The sequence below is a fragment of the Pipistrellus kuhlii genome, unplaced genomic scaffold, assembly GCF_014108245.1.
Source record: "Pipistrellus kuhlii isolate mPipKuh1 unplaced genomic scaffold, mPipKuh1.p scaffold_m20_p_5, whole genome shotgun sequence".
In the NCBI taxonomy this organism is placed as follows: Eukaryota; Metazoa; Chordata; class Mammalia; order Chiroptera; family Vespertilionidae; genus Pipistrellus; species Pipistrellus kuhlii.
In genome coordinates, this window is record NW_023425551.1 from 19,221,995 (window position 1) to 19,240,417 (window position 18,423).

At 37.6% G+C, this 18,423-nt stretch overlaps 1 protein-coding gene across 2 annotated transcripts in view; it reads right to left on the bottom strand.

Annotated features, from left to right (window-relative positions):
- Positions 1–18,423, bottom strand: part of MAP3K5 (mitogen-activated protein kinase kinase kinase 5) — a 156,437-nt gene that overhangs the window by 103,931 nt on the left and 34,083 nt on the right. For both annotated transcript variants that reach the window (XM_036414285.2, XM_036414287.2), the window contains exon 2: positions 4,851–4,990. In XM_036414285.2, coding sequence (XP_036270178.1) covers positions 4,851–4,990 — 140 coding nt within the window. The remainder of the gene's footprint in view (positions 1–4,850; positions 4,991–18,423) is intronic.

Below are 18,423 nucleotides of genomic sequence, written 5' to 3' on the forward strand. Positions count from 1 at the left end.
GACCAGGGGTAAGAACACATCCTTCTCTTGATATAAGCAACCGTCAATTAAAACAACCTATACCAAGAGTCAAGTTAAATTGCACCAAAGCTGGAAAGCAATCCTAAAAGAAATTCTAGTCCACTTCCCTCAATTTAAAAATATATATATATATTTTTATTGATTTCAGAGAAGAAGGGAGAAAGAGAAAGATAGAAACATCAATGATAAGAGAGAATTAGTGATCGGCTGTCCCCTGTATGCCCCATCTTGGGGATCAAGCCCAAAACCTAGGCATATACCTTCACCAGGAATCGAACCCTGCTGGCTGGCCTTCCCTCTTAATTCTGTTTCTTGTTTAATAAATATATCTTGGTGGGAGAACTCTACTGTAAGTAGAAACATGTCTTTAAACTGGGTTGGGATGCTGATGAGTGATATTTTTGTACACACAGCATTTGAAATAGCTCCCTAAGAAGAACTTCTCCTTATAATGTGTTGCAATAATTATAATTAACTTCCTCTTCTTTGACACCAGCTGTTTCTTTCAGCAATGCCTAACTGGACCATCTAATTAAAGTACAGGTATTGCTTTAAAAATTGTTGAAAAGTTATAGGTATAATGAATTTCTGTATACTAAATTACATTTTACTCTTAAATTTCAATAATCATTTCAAGGGTGCATTCTAAAAGGACTCAAATAGGATGGTGATTTGGAGTGCCACAAAAATCAAGTCCAATGAAAGGATCATTAATTTACAATAAATGAAAGGAAACAGAATTTGCTCCATTTGGGTGGGAGTCAGGAGGCTTTCTGACTCTCATTTTCTGTGTGCAAAGATATTTATTCTTGCTCTTTAAGGTATTCAAACGCATGGGCCTGTGATGAAAGTCTCTAAACATATAACAAATTCTGGTGCTAACCCAGTGATAGGATGACCTCTTCCATTTACAATGTAGCACAGTGTTCCCTCTCCCTTTGACAAATGGTAATAAATGCTACAACAGTGAGCTGGGGGTGGAAGGGATAGGGAGGCAAAGGAGGAATTAGGACAACAAGGGCATACCTTATCGAGTAACAATTTCTTAGAAAATGGGAGTATTATTAATTGACATGAAAGAAAACTGGATTCTCCAGTCCCAAGCCCTTTTCAAAACCTCAGGGATGGATTCTACAACTAGGAAATCACTTCCTCTAAATAAATAATCTAGTTTGTCAATTCAAGATGGTAAAAAAAAAAAAAAATCTTGATACAGCAGTGCTCACATGTATAACTTAACAGCTCCTCCCCCAAATTACCTCTTTCCCCAAACTGACATGAATGCCAGGTAGCTCAGAAGAAAGTTGAATCATTTCTGAAATAAGTAAAATAAAAGAATAAGACTGTTTTTTCTGTCAACAGAATGGAAAAAACTTGCCATGAAATAGTAAGAGGAAATGTATGTGATGACTATGCTGAACTGGGTAGAGAGAGTACAGAGGCCCATGGTTTACAAGTCAATGGTGGGTCCTCAAGTGAGCAAGACACTTGAGGGAATGTTAAAAGGGGCAGGGCCAATGCTTCTGGCGCACAAATTGTTACACTACTTTATAGGATCATACTTTCAGCTTAACAATAACCCACAACCTTCGGACCAACTTATAGGATCATACTTTCAAATTACCGTCTCTCCTAATATTTACCATATACTCTGTACCACTGAGCAAGTTAGGTGTTACTTTCAAGTATTGAAAAGAATGTAGTAAAAAATAATTGTTAAAGTAAAAGAATCAAATCCTTAGAAAAAAATACAAATTTTAATTTCATATACTAAATTCAACCTAAAACTAAATTCATCTTAGCTATTTACCTTGGTAAAAGAGATAAAATGTTAAGAAAAAGAGGTCATAATGTAAAAGCAAAATAAAAGTTCTTATGGGTTTAATAACACTCTGGAATCTGAGTAGATTTACCAGAGGTAACGATTCAATTGAAATTCAAGTTATTATTAATTGCAAAACTTACCTTGGTGTCCCCACCAATTTACTAGAGACTGGTACAATCATCATAATTTACAACATTGGACAGAAAAATCAAACACTCTTGTTCTTTTACTTTACTTATTTCAGAAATGATTCAACTTTCTTCTGCGCTACCTGACATTCATGTCTTTTTGGGGAAAGAGGTAATTTCTGGAAAATCCATTGATAAAGCAACTTTTCAACTAATGATTTAAAAGAAAAATACAACTAAATTTCTTGAACAAGGGATAATCTCACATAATCATTCTGTTTAAAAAAACAAAACCATGTCAGCCTAACTGATATGCACATCGATTTCTAGAGAAACATTCATTCTCATGGATAAAATGGGAATAAAGATATCTTAGTGCAGAAAAGCCCAAATATCAATACATCTGAGGCTTTCTAATCGCAGCTGGGAAAAAGAAACTAAAAGTATTTTGGAATTCAAATGCCCAATGTGTATGTAAATTATCCTGATGGATACAGAAAATGACAGAGTACAGCAACCTTTTTCTTTCCTTTTTTTTTTTTTAAAAATCTTAGTTATGAACTATTTCAAGTATATCAAATGTATAAAAATGATCATACATCTTGTATATACCACCTAAACTTAGACATATAATATTACAGATATAGTAAGATTCCCGTCTTCTCCTCCATTTCTATTCCACAAATATCCATACATATTATTTCTAAATATCTCTTGTTCTCCCTTATTTCATAGCAGTTTTCCTCTTTATTGGTAGATGGCAGAGATAACAGTTACACCTATAACTAAGTGTAACAGAAATAAATAAAATTAAGCACGCACACACATACACAGACTTTTCTCAATAGTAGGAGGAATTTCTTGAGCTCAGAGGAAATTGTTACAGTGAAAAAAACACTTTCCATCCCAAAGACCTTTGTCCTCTGCATTCAGACACCCATTTGGGCTAGGAACAAGTTAAATTAAAAAATGGCAGAAGCTTAAATTAATAGAAGGAAGACCAGGAAAGAAAGAATAGCTTTGTGTGGAATGCAGGAGACACAGTTGATGGGCTTTTTAAAATAAACATACTTAGCAGGAATGTCTGATCTCCTTCTAACTACAATAGAAGCAATTGCTATAAAGTTGAGTGGGGAAGGAGGATGGACTTTGCAGCCACACTGACCTGGTCCCTAATAGCTATATCATCTTGGGAAAATGATTGAATTTGTTTGAGCCTCAATTTGCAATTTCATAAAATAGTGATAGAATATATACCTGACAGGGATATTTTAAGACTTTACTGTGAAAATGTATGCAGATAAAGCACTTAGTACTTGGCCCATAGTAAGTGCTCAAAAACTAGCAGCTATTGTGTACAAGCTAACTAAGCATGTTTTAGATAGATTAGTCTTTTTAAAGAATTATTTTATTAAAATAGCAATAACGCTTCTATACAAAGTGTAGCTGAAAGCAATGTAATGTCAGTTTAGTTGTTCCATATAAATTTCTGATAAGGTTGGCTTTATCTCTTTCTCTCAAATTTAATTTTAATTCACTTAAAAAATTTCCCCAAGTAAAGAATGTTCATAAAATAATCACCAGATATCATCAGTAGGGCAAGAATAAAAATAATATAAAGTGAAAATGTCCAACACAATATTGCCTGCTTAAAATAAACTTAATGCAAAAAAATATTGAATAAAATATCACATAAAATAACCTCACTTCATCAACTGCAATATATGTTGTAAATAGTAGCAAGTCAATTTAAGCATAATGCAAAATACACCATCACAAAACTTTATAATTATTAATTAAAGGAGTAAAACTGGGGTAAAATCAAGTCAGGGGTTCCTAAAGAATTGTTCCAGGTGAAAAAGAGGTTTAGGCAGAGTAGGGATAAATCTATCTCGTAAGACTATTCAGAGTATTCTGAAAAGGGATAGCCTATCAATGCCCAGCACAATGCTTCACATCTAGAAAATGCATTTCCTAAAAGGAACTAAAGATTTTTCAGAGAAAGGCATACAAGCTTTAGATACTCACAAAAAAAGCAAAATACTACTACGTTTTTTGCATGGATTGGGGGTTAGAGATCTTCATATAACGATTACTAAACCATTAGGAATATGGCTCTGGGTTTTAGGGCTCCACATACCACGGCTGGCTTTGATTTGGGAACTGAAAGATACAGATGAAAAAGTGCACAGAAAGCAAACCAGAAGTTTCACAAAGGAAATGATAATATGAGGCTCAGCATGAGTTTCACTGAACTGTTAGATGCTTTTCAAAGAATCACACAGTGTAATGTCACCTGGCCTTGCAAAAGCATTCCAGGCAATCATTTTGGATGGAGGATATACCCTCATGTCATTAAATTCCTAAAATGGAGAGAATGATGGGATACACTGAATTTTGTAGACAGTGAATTTTTATCCCCCCTTACTTATCTTAATTGAAATCATATCCCTGTGAAAAGGATGTTAATTTTCTAGTGATACTCACATAATTTCTGGAGTACTTTCAGTAGGTAGCATAGTATTTCTAGTTGAAGGCAGGTGCATCCAACAAAACCCCCAATGGTGACAGCATGAAGCTTGACCACACCTTATGCAATCTCTTCGTCTTCCTCCAGTGTGTGTACTGACTTCCTATTAACACAATCTACTCAGGTGTAACACTAACTGGAGCTCAGAACTCAACATTAAGTTTTTTCCTATCTGCGTACCATCAAATTTCGACATTGAATTCTATATAACTTTCACAACTTAGTTAACATCCTTTCAATAAATAATCTATTTAATTTTTTTATTTATTTTTTATTTTTTTATGACAGAGAGGTACCCCTACAACACTGATGCCTAAAGTAACTGTTTAGTAAACAAGTGAGGTACCTTCAGTGACTGTAGGGAGTTTGAGTTTGCATCGCAGTAGAGGATGATGTTGTTGGCCATGCTGAAACTTTCTCTCACTCCAAGGTGGTAAAACAAGGACGGCTGCCGGAAGGCATCACTCATCTCCACCACAGCAATATCTGTAAACAGAGAACAAAGTTCCCACAAAGATGACACCTAAGTAATGCCCAGTAAGCACATTTTGGTTTCAATAACTTAGCAAATGAAGAAATGATGGGAATTTTCCCTCTGCATTTACCACCAAATTTTAAATTTGCAATTCTACCCGGAAATGGTTTTACAAAAAGTAGCCAAACTGCATTTTTTTTTAAACAAGAAAGAGATGACATAATTGCTGCAAATTAAGGACAGTTTGCATTGGTCAACATTAAAGCAAGTTAACTAAGGTTGCAGAAGTAGATCCATGGGAAGCAGCAATAAGTAATAACTATAAAATGAGATTTTAAAAAGCAAATAGGTAAGATTGGGATTTAATCCAGAGATGTATTTAATATCTAGCATGCCCATAGCAAGTATAAATCAAGAAAAATGGAAAGCAAATGTACAGAAAACTATGACTAAGAAAGAGGATATAATTACATATACAATTCTTTCAAAGCTCAGAAATGCCTAACACCAAGGTAGTATTAATCTGAGACCAAAAATTGATAATAGTGTCACAAAATAAAATTCAGATTAGTCTTAAATTCATTTATGCACAAAGATATGAAAGAAAAATAAACAAAATTCACCAAGTATCTCTATATATAAAAGCTGAAGCAACCAGCCGACCAGCTGACTGTTTAACTGGTAGCTATGATGTGCACTGACCACCAGGAAGCAGATGTTCAATGCAGGAGCAGAAACCACAGGCATGGAAACGTGGAACAGACTGATGAATCTCAGCGGATTTGGGGAGGGTGGAGGGTAGAAGAGATTAACCAAATATCTTATATGCAAACTAGAGGCCCGGTGCACAGGTTTCAGTGAGGTCCCTCAACCTGGCCTGCACCCTCTTGCAATCCAGGATCCCCTGGGGGATGTCGGAGAGTCAGTTTCAGCCTGATCTACGCAGGACAAGCTGAGGGACCCCACCGGTGCACAAATCCATGCATCAGGCCTCTAGTTTAGAACACTAAGTCATTAGTTTAAAATTTACTTTGAAAATGCAAGGGTGGTTCAATGGGGGGGATAAACCATCAAGTTCACAGATGCCCCAAGTGCTTTAAAATTCAAAAATCTATTTATTGTTAAAAATAATTACAAGCTAAAAAATTAGGTCATATCTTTAAAATGAAGAATAATACATGCTTCACAATACCTGCCTACTTTGTGCATATAGGCATTCTCAAGAAAATCAGAAAAAGGACAAGATTGCCAACTATTCTTATTCTAGGTGACATTCTAAAATTTCCTATTAATGTAGTAAGATTTAACAAAGTAAGGAGGTATAATTCCATAAAGTAAAATACACAATTATCATTATTTGCAGATGTATGGCTGTCAACTAAAAAAATCTCAAAAGAATCAACCAAATAACTATTGTAAGTAATAATGTAATTCAATAAGGTATCAAAATACAAACATATTATGAAAACCATAAGCTTCCTTTATAATCACAGTAAGCATTTGAAAAATATAATAGTACAATAGATCCCATTCACAATTAAAATGTTACTATACCTTATAACAAATTTAACAGATGATACTGTTAGAAAATATGTGCAATATGTAATTGTTTCTAATACCTTTAGAAACAATCTCTTATTGGTCAAATTAAAACAAGCAACCATAAAAACACTACAATAAAAAATTAGGCAATGACATAGGCAGGAAAGTGTCTGGCCATGCCCCCCAGTGACCCAAGCGGAGGCCCTGATATCTGGGATTTATTTATATTCTATAATTGAAACTGTAGTCTGGAGAGGAGCCAAATCTCCTGCTTGCTCCTTGGCCGCAGCCATTTTTTTTTTTTCCTGCAGCCATTTTTGTTGGGATTTACTTATCTTCTATAATTGAAACTTTGTAGCTTTGAATGGAGACCAAGGCAGGCCAGGGCTATGGACGCTTGGCTTCCTCCATTGCTAAGGGCAATTCAAGCCTTCTGCTCTCTCCAGCTCTGTGGCTGCTGCCATTTTTGTTGGGATATATTTATCTTCTATAATTGAAACTTTATAGCCTTGAGTGGAGGCCTGGGCCACCAGGATGTGCTGAAAGTTTAGCTTCCTCCATTGCTGGGGAAACCCAAGCCTCCTGCTTGCTCTGTGGCTGTAGCGATTTTGGTTGGGTTAATTTACATACTCACTCTTGATAGGCTTGTGGGCATGGCTTGTGGGTGTAGTGGAGGGGTGGTTAATTTGCATATTAATCTTTTATTAGATAAGATAATAACTTTTTAAGGCAATGATATGAAACTATTGTGCCTGATTGTATTTGGGGTCATCAAATAACAGAGGTTCATGGTCTGTGTTTCTTTTTCTTATCTATTTAATTTTTCCTTCATAATACCACATCTGTTATTTAAATATCCCACATGACCGACCTGCTACTGCTTGTGAAAAACACAACTGAAGAAAGTCATTAATCTTTAATTCCTTTTTATCTATTCAAATGTTTTTCTTAGACATCAGATCACTTATGACAAAGCAAGAGCCCCAGTAGTGATATAGCTTGCATTAGTCTACAAAATACTACAAAATTCCATAGAAATTTCCCAAGGTATCACATAAAACTATCCCACCCAGTCATGATGGATTAACCCTCAAGAAGACCCAATTTAGTTAAAAAAATATCCTGAGCACTTTTTATATAAAAGATTTTCTGTTATCTGTTTTAAAAGTAAAATAAAAATTAACTAGTCAGTTTTCTAAAGTTTGGTAAGTATACACTGTTGGGAAATTGCAAAATCCCTATTGTGCAGCTAGTGTTGCTGAAATTTTTAGGAAGGATAGAATAATAATCTATCATTGTTGTCCCGAATTGGTTTGGCAATTTCTGTTATAAATTACTAGTCATTTAATTTCACAACTATCACTTCATTTTCTTGTACATTATTTGGTTAACCATACCATGCATATTTGTGTCAACAGTATATTTTGAGCCATAATTTCCTCATCACTAATCTCCAATAGATGTATGCACAGTGATTCAAACATGAATCATCTTATATTGCTAAAGCAGATGTAAACAATGTCCCTGCCCCAGCCCTAGTTTGCTTGTTTGATAATTACACTGAAGTGGGCTTTTCTAATCTGAAAAGTGAAGCCTGGAAGATAGGTAATCAGAAGGACATTTTCACCTCCAGAGACTGGTCTTTAAAAAAAGAGCCTTACAGCAGAAACCGATTTGGCTCAGTGGATAGAGCATCGGCCTGCGGACTGAAGGTTCCAGGTTCTATTCCGGTCAAGGGCATGTGCCTTTGTTGCGGGCACATCCTCAGTAGGGGGTGTGCAGGAGGCAGCTGGTCGATGATTCTCTCTCATCGATGTTTCTAAATCTCTATCCCTCTCTCTTTCTCTCTGCAAAAAATCAATAAAATATATATTTTTTTAAAAAAAGAGAGAGCCTTACAAAAGGAGGGTGGTAGAAGAAAAGGGAGAAACTTTGAGGGGGAAAAGAGATCAAAGAGAAAGAGATGGGGGCGGGGAGATTAGAATCAGGGAGAAAAAGGAGGACATGGAACCAAACAAGATGGGTGTTATAAGAATTACAGTCCCCCTGCCCAGGCAATAGTTGCCAGAATTCATGTCATGATGCTCCCGTTTTAAAGAATGTGAGGGGGAAAGAGCACACATACATAGGAGGTTAAGGTTTCAATCACTTACCGTCGTAAGAATGCTAACTATTCAAGTAATAAAAGCAAGATGTGGACCCAAACTTTACAGAAACCAAAAGCTCTATTTTTCCCCCCTTACTTCTATCTGCCTAAAATGAAAGCAAGGAGCATATCATAAAAAGGGAATAAATTTCAACTTTATTCTGCTTAAGGGACACAGACAAAAGCCTCACATTAAAATCTCAGTCTTGTCACAGGAAGATTTTTGGTCACAGGAATACTGAGCAGATAAATAATCCTTCTCTCCTATTAGGGAAGAATTTCAAGCACACAGGGTTTTGATAGTGGTTTAGTGTCATTAGGGGAGCCCTGTAAATACTCTAACGAGATTCAGTGTTTCAGTGAATCCTTCATATCAGTACACAGGAAAGTAAATAAACCACAATTTATATCTTTAATGCATACCAAGTACTTTATAAAGTGATATTTTCCTGGCCACAGGCACACCATTCCCTACAAAATTTTGCTTATTAAAGAAATACAAATAGGTCCTATATCAAAGAGCTATTCTCTTTCTAAGTTAATATACAGTCTACTTTATACCTTAAGAATTTATTTTTTAATGTTATGATAATAACAATAGACCAAGTCAAGTGATCTATAGAGTACATAATGTAAGAAAAATATAATTGAAAATAAACTCAGGTTTATTCTGTGACAGAAATGGGATATAAGGCTGCTTTGCTGGCGAACATCTCTATAACACCACAGAAAACTTTTTCTTCTTGAAATAATATTTCCCAAAGGGTATGCTGGGTTTAAGAGTCTACAATAATCAATTTTGATCTCTATAAACTCATTTTATATAATACATTTCAGTCTTTAAATAATCAATATGTTTTCATTAGATACTGAGAGAGGTACTCAAGAGAATTTTGAAGTTTTTTTTTTTTTTTAGAGTTTACTGTAGTTTTTATTGTGGTTATGGTGCATGCTATTTTTCATTTTCTCATATTTAGTTTAATTAAATCATGAAAGCTGCCTGCATTTATGCCTCAGTGAAGTTCCCAAACACACAGAATAGCTCTTTATAATTATAAGACTCTTACACAAGTGTTCTCCCTGCCAATCAGAACCATTCATCTGTTTTAATTGGTACTTTCATTATGTAGGTTACAAGAGTTGATTTGTGATAATTTTTGAAGAAAATCTGATTGTTCCTCATGCATCCCAAGTGATATTCTCCCCTAATTTTTTATACCTTTACTAGAGGCCCGACACACAAAATTTGTGCACAGGTATGGTACCAAAACCCGGCCTGTGATTACGGCCATCTTTCCCGCCCCCACCCCAGTTCCCCATTGGCCATTGGGCAATCAGAGCCTGCTGGCCAATGGGAGAGACCAAGAGGTTGGCCATTCCGCCTGCTTGCTGGACCCACCCTTTACTGCGGGTCACCCTCTGTGTATGGGGCAATTAGCGGGGTGAGGACCTTGGCCTGGTACCTATGGCATCCGCCACCACCCACCCCCAGTTCTCCATTCTCCATCAAGTGATCAGAGCCTGCCTGCGGGGAAAAGGGGACCGAGAGTTGGCTAGCAGACCCAGGCAATTGGGGCCTGCAGGCTGGGGGCAACTCCTTTGTTGAGCATCTGCCCTCTGGTGGTCAGGGCTCATCATAGTAACTGGTCATTCCACCATTTGGTTGATTTGCATATTATCCTTTTATTATTGTATATAGGATAATTATTCACACAGAAACAACAGAAAGAGGCCAGGGAACACTTGAATGTTACCTAATGGTGTGCTCTAGCAAAACTGGCTGTGGCACTTTTTAATGTTTGAAGTTGTTCTGATTAAGAAGATATTCATCTCATTCTGTCTAGGGAAATGGCTGTCAAGTGTGTGTGCTGTATTTACTTAAATAGTAAAAGTTATTAAAGCAGGGATACAATAAACAAAAGAAGACTGGAAAATTCTACAAGAAAATTCCTCAACAAAGACATTAGCGAGGAATGTGGGAGAGAGATGGGAGAGAATTAGATACTAAAATAAACTAAGGGCCATTATCAATTGCAACATCATCGACCTTATTTGGAATCTACAAAAACATGATAGGTCCTCCCTTCCCCCAACTGATGAACGGAGTATTATATAAACTGCATCTGCAGCCTTGACATTCCTGAGCACCTAACCAGGCACCTTATATGGACTGTACATTGAACCACCAATCAGCACCTGCCAAATTCCTAAGCCCTTGATTCCTAAGTACCTAAATGCCTAATCATGTGCCTTATATGAAACCACCAATCAGCGCGTGTCAAGTACCCTAAGCCCCATCCCTTCCCATTCCTCCCCTCAAAAGGTGTGTTCCCCTCTGCACCCTGCTGCTACTCCTTCTTGCGGGGCAGCCCGGCAAGGGTCCTTCTCCTCTAGTAAAGCCTGTAGTCCTGGTTTTCGGCCCTCTGTCTCATCTTTCAAAACAAACTTGTAAAAGTCATTACATTTATAAGAATTCTTGACAATTGGCAGGATGTTTGATGAAATAATTTTAAGGATGATTAAGAGACTGTGGTAGGAGTCCTTATGTATTAGAGATTAAAAATGCAGTATGGGAATTTAATTCCTATATTAAAACAAGAAAACAATAAACTGTTAGTGTACATATTCTTTATCAAACAGTGTTATTCCTTTTGCCTTAAGAAGTTAACTGCAAGTAATAAACACCAGGCAGTTCCCGCTATAGAAAGAAAATAGGTAGCAAAATGGAAGAAACCCAGCTTGCACACAACTTGTTTGGCAGAAATAGTTACCCTGGTGAGCAGGTCAGTTTGATAAAGTTTGATTTTTTTTTTTCTCTTTTTTTTTCTGTCTTGCATTTATGGCCGTCATCAGTTGCACTCATCGACCCAATGGGACCCTATCGCAGTGTAGGCAAGTGCCTGGGGCCCCACAGTGCTCCAGGATGCCTAAGGGGTCAGCAAGTGGAAACTTCAGGTCAGGATTCTTTAGCATCTCCAAAACACGCCCTGCTTTTCCTTCCTTTGTCCAAGTTACTTTCAACACCTCGTAAATTATCAGCTTCTAGTAAAGATGCGCACCCTTTTGTTTTAATTTATTCATCTTCTTCTAGGAGTAGTATCTGTAATTCTGTTAACATAACAGATGTGTAAATATGAGTCTGCCAATAATGACTTCACTCCACAGCTTACTTGTTGACATTCCATTTGAGAGCAATGATTCATTTTTGGTGGGGGGAGTTAACACTTCCTGCTTGAGGAAGACTTATTAGAAAGAGTGCATAGAATTAAGATTCTTCATTGTTAATCCTTTTGCTGCTGACAGACTTAGGTGGCTGACCTTAACTGACTGCAATGAAATAGTCTGGGTCCTTTTTTCCCCTTCCAACTAAAATTAAATCTGTCAGTCTTAAGGAGTTCACACCCTCTCTAGTTAAGTTTTCTTTGTTTTAATGTGACACCTTAATGTGATGATACAAGTGTCACTTTAAAAGGGAACTGTCAGAACCTCTTAAAGGCCAACCACACTAGGATGAAGACAGGAAAGAAAAGACCCCTTCACCCGCCCTCTGATGGGGGAAATGGGATAAGTCAGTTCCATAGACAGAGCTAATAGGCAAGGGAGGAAATGGCATGGCAGCCATCTTCCTTGCTTTACCTACTAAGTTATTTCCTTCTACTGGCTTTTTATCACGCAATCTTCTTAAATTTACTTCAGTCCCAGCCATCACAGCCCTCTGGAAATGCTCCCTTTACTCTGCTTCCACGCTTGTTTTTTAATTGTCTGTTCTGTGCAAGGTATCTGTGTGAAAGGCTCAAAGAAATCAGCACCAGCTCTTCCATGAACTTATAATCCTCGAATGCATGTGAGCTGCACACGTCCAAGGTCAAGTTAAATAATAAATGTTCCATGGGAGAACAGAAAGAGGAGTGATTAATTCTGAGAGGGGCCTCGGGAGGCACTGCAGAGGCAATAGCTTCAAAGGAAGCCTTGGGAAATGGTGACATTCCAGTACGCAGGGACTGGGGAAGGACAGGCATTTCTGGCTGCTCTGTGCTTGCATAACACAGAAGTTTCTCTCTGCCAGGATTATCTGCTCCACCACCTGATGGACATGTGCACAACCACCCACTGGCTGAGGGAAGGGTCATCACTCTATCTGGTCTTTCTGCAGGAAGTTTATAGGCAATGCATAAACTGCACTATTTTTTCTTGGTGGGGGGGAGAATTCTTTTCAGTAAAAACTTTCTTCTTACAGGAAGAGAGATATTTCAATTTGCTTGTGCCTTTACACATTCTAAGTTGCATTACTAAATACATCCCCTTCCTTTGCGGGTCACTGGAGTATTCCCTGCTCCTTGGCCCAAGGGGAGTTTCACATCTCTTCCCATTTCATAGCTCCCTTCACTGGCAACCCCACAGCTGTACCTGGTTGTTTGCACTAGAGAGCAGAAGGTACTTAATAGTTGAACGGAAAGCCCAGGAGAAGAGGCATTTGATAGTAAGGAAATAACTTTTAATTCACATTGCTAAAGCAGGAAGAGACAAACAAACAAAAACCACTTACAGGAAAGTTTCTGCATCATAGAAGAGCCTCCCAGGTAGCCCTTCGCCCACAAAGTAAGTCAATGAAACATCGCTACTGCCACCAAGTATTCAGAGGGAGGGGGGAGCACAAGATGTATATTTGTCAAATGAAATGAACAAAATTAATTCATTTCAAGGAGAGCTATATATTGAAGTATGGTAGCAACCGTACTTAGGTAAAAACTGCTGTTTGAATTTGACCCTGCTATTCTGGCTTCTGCACTCAATTACTTGCTGAAACAATAGGGTAGTTGCCTCAGCTTCCAGATTGAGGCCTGGAAGCTAAGGCAATTTTCCTGTGTGTGCCTGTGGACCAGACCTACAGGAGACTGATTCCCATTGACACAGTAGCTCCAGGAGTTAAAACTGCAGATAACCTTTAGAGATTAATTTTGCTCAGCTCTGCTTCTGTACTATCTGCTATTGCAAGATAGGTCCACATTCCAACATCCAGCAGGACGTGGCTGGGAACGACCCTGTGGGCTGTTCCCAGCTTTTAAATTTAGAATTTAGAACAAAGAATAATTTTTGTGGTTTAGACCTTTAAAAGGACTGCCTACACCTGGAACGGTGCAGTCGTGAGTGTGGACTCCACCTGTGTGTGGTGCTCTTGTGGCTGTCCAGGCCAGTTCAATAAATCCTTGCCTGCTTTTTAAAAAATCAATTAGCAGCCTCTGGTGGTCTTATTTTGACTCCAGGGTTCTACCCCACAACATATATCTCCTGAATTCTCAGCAATTGTTTCTATATGTATATTAACAATCAAACAGAATGAGAGAAAGAACTAAAATTACTGTGAGTTGAGTTCAGGCAGCACAAATACCCGTACTTGTAGAAACTGCAACGGACTGAGAGTGACCTGTAGCTACATCAGCTCCAACACAGAAGGTGGCCAGGTCAACCCATGTTCACTAGACCCCTGTTACATGCCAGGCCCAGGGAATACTTAGTTAAATACAAGCACACACACATTCAAGCACAGAGTCCCTTCCCTCAGAAAGTTTATGATCTAGTGGGAGGACAGACATTCAAACAATCATACAGAAACAAATCCAAACCATACTAAGTGTGATGAATACAAAATACTGGGCATTTGAAAAAGTGCAACAGGGAGAAGTGACTGGTTAGTGGGGCTTCCCTAACAAAGTGATATGATCTAAAGGAGATGCAGAAATAAAGGTATATGGAAATCAGCACGGCCTACTGTAGTCAGCACTGACCACGCATTACAAATAGCCAGGTGTCCCTTCCACCAGGTGGGGTGGAGCTGCCTGAGTCTGCACTCCAGCTGTGCAGGGGACATTGCAGGGTTTTCCTGGGCCTGAATCCCTACCCCATCCTTGGCCTAAGCTCATTTCTCTAATTAATGAGAATAACAATAGTCCTGTCACAGAAAGGGCTGAACAACAGTGAGCCCTCAATGAATGTTAGCCATTATTATTAATGAGTGGGCCATGAATTGGGAGGTACCTTCATACCTTATTCCCACCATCAAAAATGGTCAAGCCTTATCAGGTTTGGCTCAGTGGAGAGACCATCAGCCTGCGGACTGAAGGGTCCTGGGTTCGATTCCACTCAAGGGCATATGTCTGGGTTTGGAGCTCAATCCCCAGTGGGGGGGCATGCAGGAAGCAGCCAATCAATGAGTCTTATCATTGATGTTTCTATCTCTCTCTCCTTCTCCCTTACTCTTTGAAATCAATAAAAATATATTTTTTAAAAGAATGGTCAATAATTAATAGATAGGTTCCTATATTTTTCCTGTTTAATAAACAAGAGATGAAATCCATAAAATGAATTTCATTCTTCTCAACAAACACTTTTGCTGCTTTGACAAAACCACTAAAGAAGATCTTCAAGAAAAGCCCTGGACCAAATGGAAACAACCAATATTTGTAGTTTCTATTTTAGGATTTGAAGGGGGCAGACCAGGGCAAACAACTGCAGCCAGCTCCATACACATCCTGGCTTGCTTCAAATAGTCCCAGACTATGTCTACATCTTACTGTACTTCTAGTTATGTCCCCTTCACTGTCATCCTGAGCAATGGGGCAGTTCTAGTTTCACTGTGCTGTCACTTTCCATGGGCAGTATCAGCAGGGAGCCCGCAGCTGCCAAAAACTCAGTAAGTACCTCCCTTTTCTGCTGCCACTCCATTAAGCTTGGCACTGGATGTTCTTCAAATTATTTTCAGACATGAACTGTATGTTCCAAATCTCCCAGGCCGAGGTAAAGGGGGAAACTGTGAATGGCATTGACAAGAATATAAGACAGCCCCTTGAATTCTAGACCCTTGGTCCTCCCAGTGAAATGCATTTCATTCTGCTGGGATTTTTTACCTTTTCTTTGGTCACTGTTGGTGTGTGTGTGTGTGTGTGTGTGTGTGTGTGTGTGTGTGTCCCTCTTTTTACCATGCCCCTCTTGATTTTCCTTTTTTGGAATCTATAATACATCTCCTTCCCAGGGCTTATCTTTGTCTTCTCATGTTTCTGCTGTTTCTTACTGAAAATACCTATCCAGGGTCAAGTTTCTTTTTGACATCAACAAGCCAGAGCTGTTTTTACAGCAGACCATGTGCCCCTCAGTCTTGAACTGAAAGTTCCAAATGCTGTCTGGGAACTGGTTTAAACCAGGCAGCCAAATTTAAAGACTTGTATTCTCCATGGCCATTTCTACTCCCATGTGATTTTTTGAAGAGCAAGATTGAGACAATGAAAAAAAAGTAACAGAAAAAATACCTCAAATTCCACCATCCATAATTCTACCACTAGTAATCTACATTTTACTAATATTCCTGAAATAGATTTCATATTAGCTTGCTTTTAGAAAGAGCATTAAAGAAAATATTTTCTTAAACTACCCAAATTTTCCTTTTGTACCTATTGTCACAAATAAAGCAGACTTGTGAAAAAAAGCTTGAGTGCTCAACAACAAAGCAGCAATTTTCTGCCAGAAGTGCTACATTTTTTAACTTCTTTTTAGAAATGAGAGTTAAATGAAAATGATGAGCCACTATTTACTTCCTCATGTTAAATTCCCAGTAACTCTTACCATAGCCCATTATCATAATGCAATTGCTTTTCTATCAATAAGGTTTCTGAAGCTAAAGCTCAATGGGCTATCAATATGACCCCAGCAATGTGACCCTCTTTATTAATTTTGTGAAATAATATATCCAGACAAATAATAAAACTTTAAATGTTGTCAACTCTAAAATGTATATGTAGTCCTCAATATCAAAGAAATAAATTATTATACATACTAAAATGATCTATTATTAAAATTTACAACAGGGCCGAAACCAGTTTGGCTCAACGGATAGAGCGTCGGCTTGGGGACTGAAAGGTCCTGGGTTCGATTCCGGTCAAGGGCATGTACGTTGGTTGCGGGCATATCCCCAGTAGGGGATGTGCAAGAGGCAGCTGGTTGATGACTCTCTCTCATCGATGTTTCTAGCTCTCTATCTCTCTCCCTTCCTCTCTGTACAAAATCAATAAAATATATTAAAATAAATAAATAAATAAAAATAAAAATAAATAAATAAAATTTACAACAGGGAAATGGTTACAACAAATCTTTTGGTGTAGCTCCTTGTAAGCTTTTCCCTATAAAATTACCATACAAACACACACATATGATATAGGCACAAAGCTGCAATTACTCTTTATATAACATTCCAATTATAATCACTTATATTGAGAATTTTACATCTGGGAAAGCCTGAATACAATGTCCACAATTTGCTACTGAATCAAAAGACTAAAAGTCTGTGTTCAAATGTCTACAAAAAACAAACAAACAAGCAAAAAAAAAACAAAAAACACACAACCCTACGGCTAACATCATATATATATGGTTAAGTGGACATCCACATTAAAAAAAAAAAAAAAAAAAAAAAAAGTCTAGACACAGACCTTAAACCCTTCACAAAAAATTAACTCAAAATGGATCATAGACCTAAATGACAAAAAATTAAATCAAAATGGATCATAGACCTAAATGTAAAAAGCAAAAATATCAAACTTCTAGAAGATAACGTAGAAGAATATTTAGATGACCTTGGGTATGGCAATGACTTTTAGATACAACACTAGAGGCACGATCCATAAAAGAAATAACTGATAAGCTGGACTTCATTAAAATTAGAAACTTCTGCTCTGTGAAAGACACTTTCAAAAGAATTAGAAGACAAGCCACAGACTGGAATAAACTATTTTCAAGACACATCTGAAAAAGAACTGTCACCCAAAACATATATACACTTAAAGTCAAAAATAAGAAAACAGATTAAAAAATGGCAGAAGATGTGAAAAAACATGTCACCAAGAAGATATATAGATGGCAAGTAAGCATATGAAAAAATCTTTTATACCATGTCATGAGGGAATTGCAATGAAAACAATTAGATAGCATTACACACTCGTGAGAATGGCTAAATACGATGCACTGACACCGCATGCTGGTGAGGATGCAGAGCACAGAAACTCACTCCCTGATGATGGAAGGTAAACTGACTGACACAGCCAGCTTGGAAGAAGTTTGGCAGTTTCAATAAAAACTTTAACGGTACTCTAACCATATGATCGAGCAATCATGCTCCTTGGCATTTACCCAACAGAAAAACCTGTAGACACTTATAGAAGCTTTATTCATAATTGCCAAAACTTGGAAGCAACCAGAATGTCTTTCAGTAGGTGAAATGGATAAATTGTGATACATTCAGACAATAGAATATTATTCAGAGATAAAAAGAAATGAGCTATTATACCTTTAGAAGACACGGAGGGACCTGAAATGTATATTACTAAATGAAAGAAGGCAGTAAGAAGAGGCTAATGCTATATAATTCCAACCATATGACATTCTGGAAAAGACCAAATTACGGAGACATCAGGACTTAGGGAGGAGAGAGGAATGAATAAGCAGAGAACAGAGGATGTTTAGTGCACTGAAACCACTCTGTAACATACTACAATGCCCCGTATGTCATTATACATTTCTTAAAATTCATAGAAAGAGTGAACATTAATGTAATCTGTGGGTTTTGAGTGATGATGATGTAGGTTTTTCAACTGTAACAAATGCACCATTCTGATCAGGAATTTTGATTGTGGGGAGGCTGTGCTTGGGTGGGAGCATGGGAAATCTCTGTGCCTTCTGTATTTTTCTGCGAACCTAAAATGCTTGTGT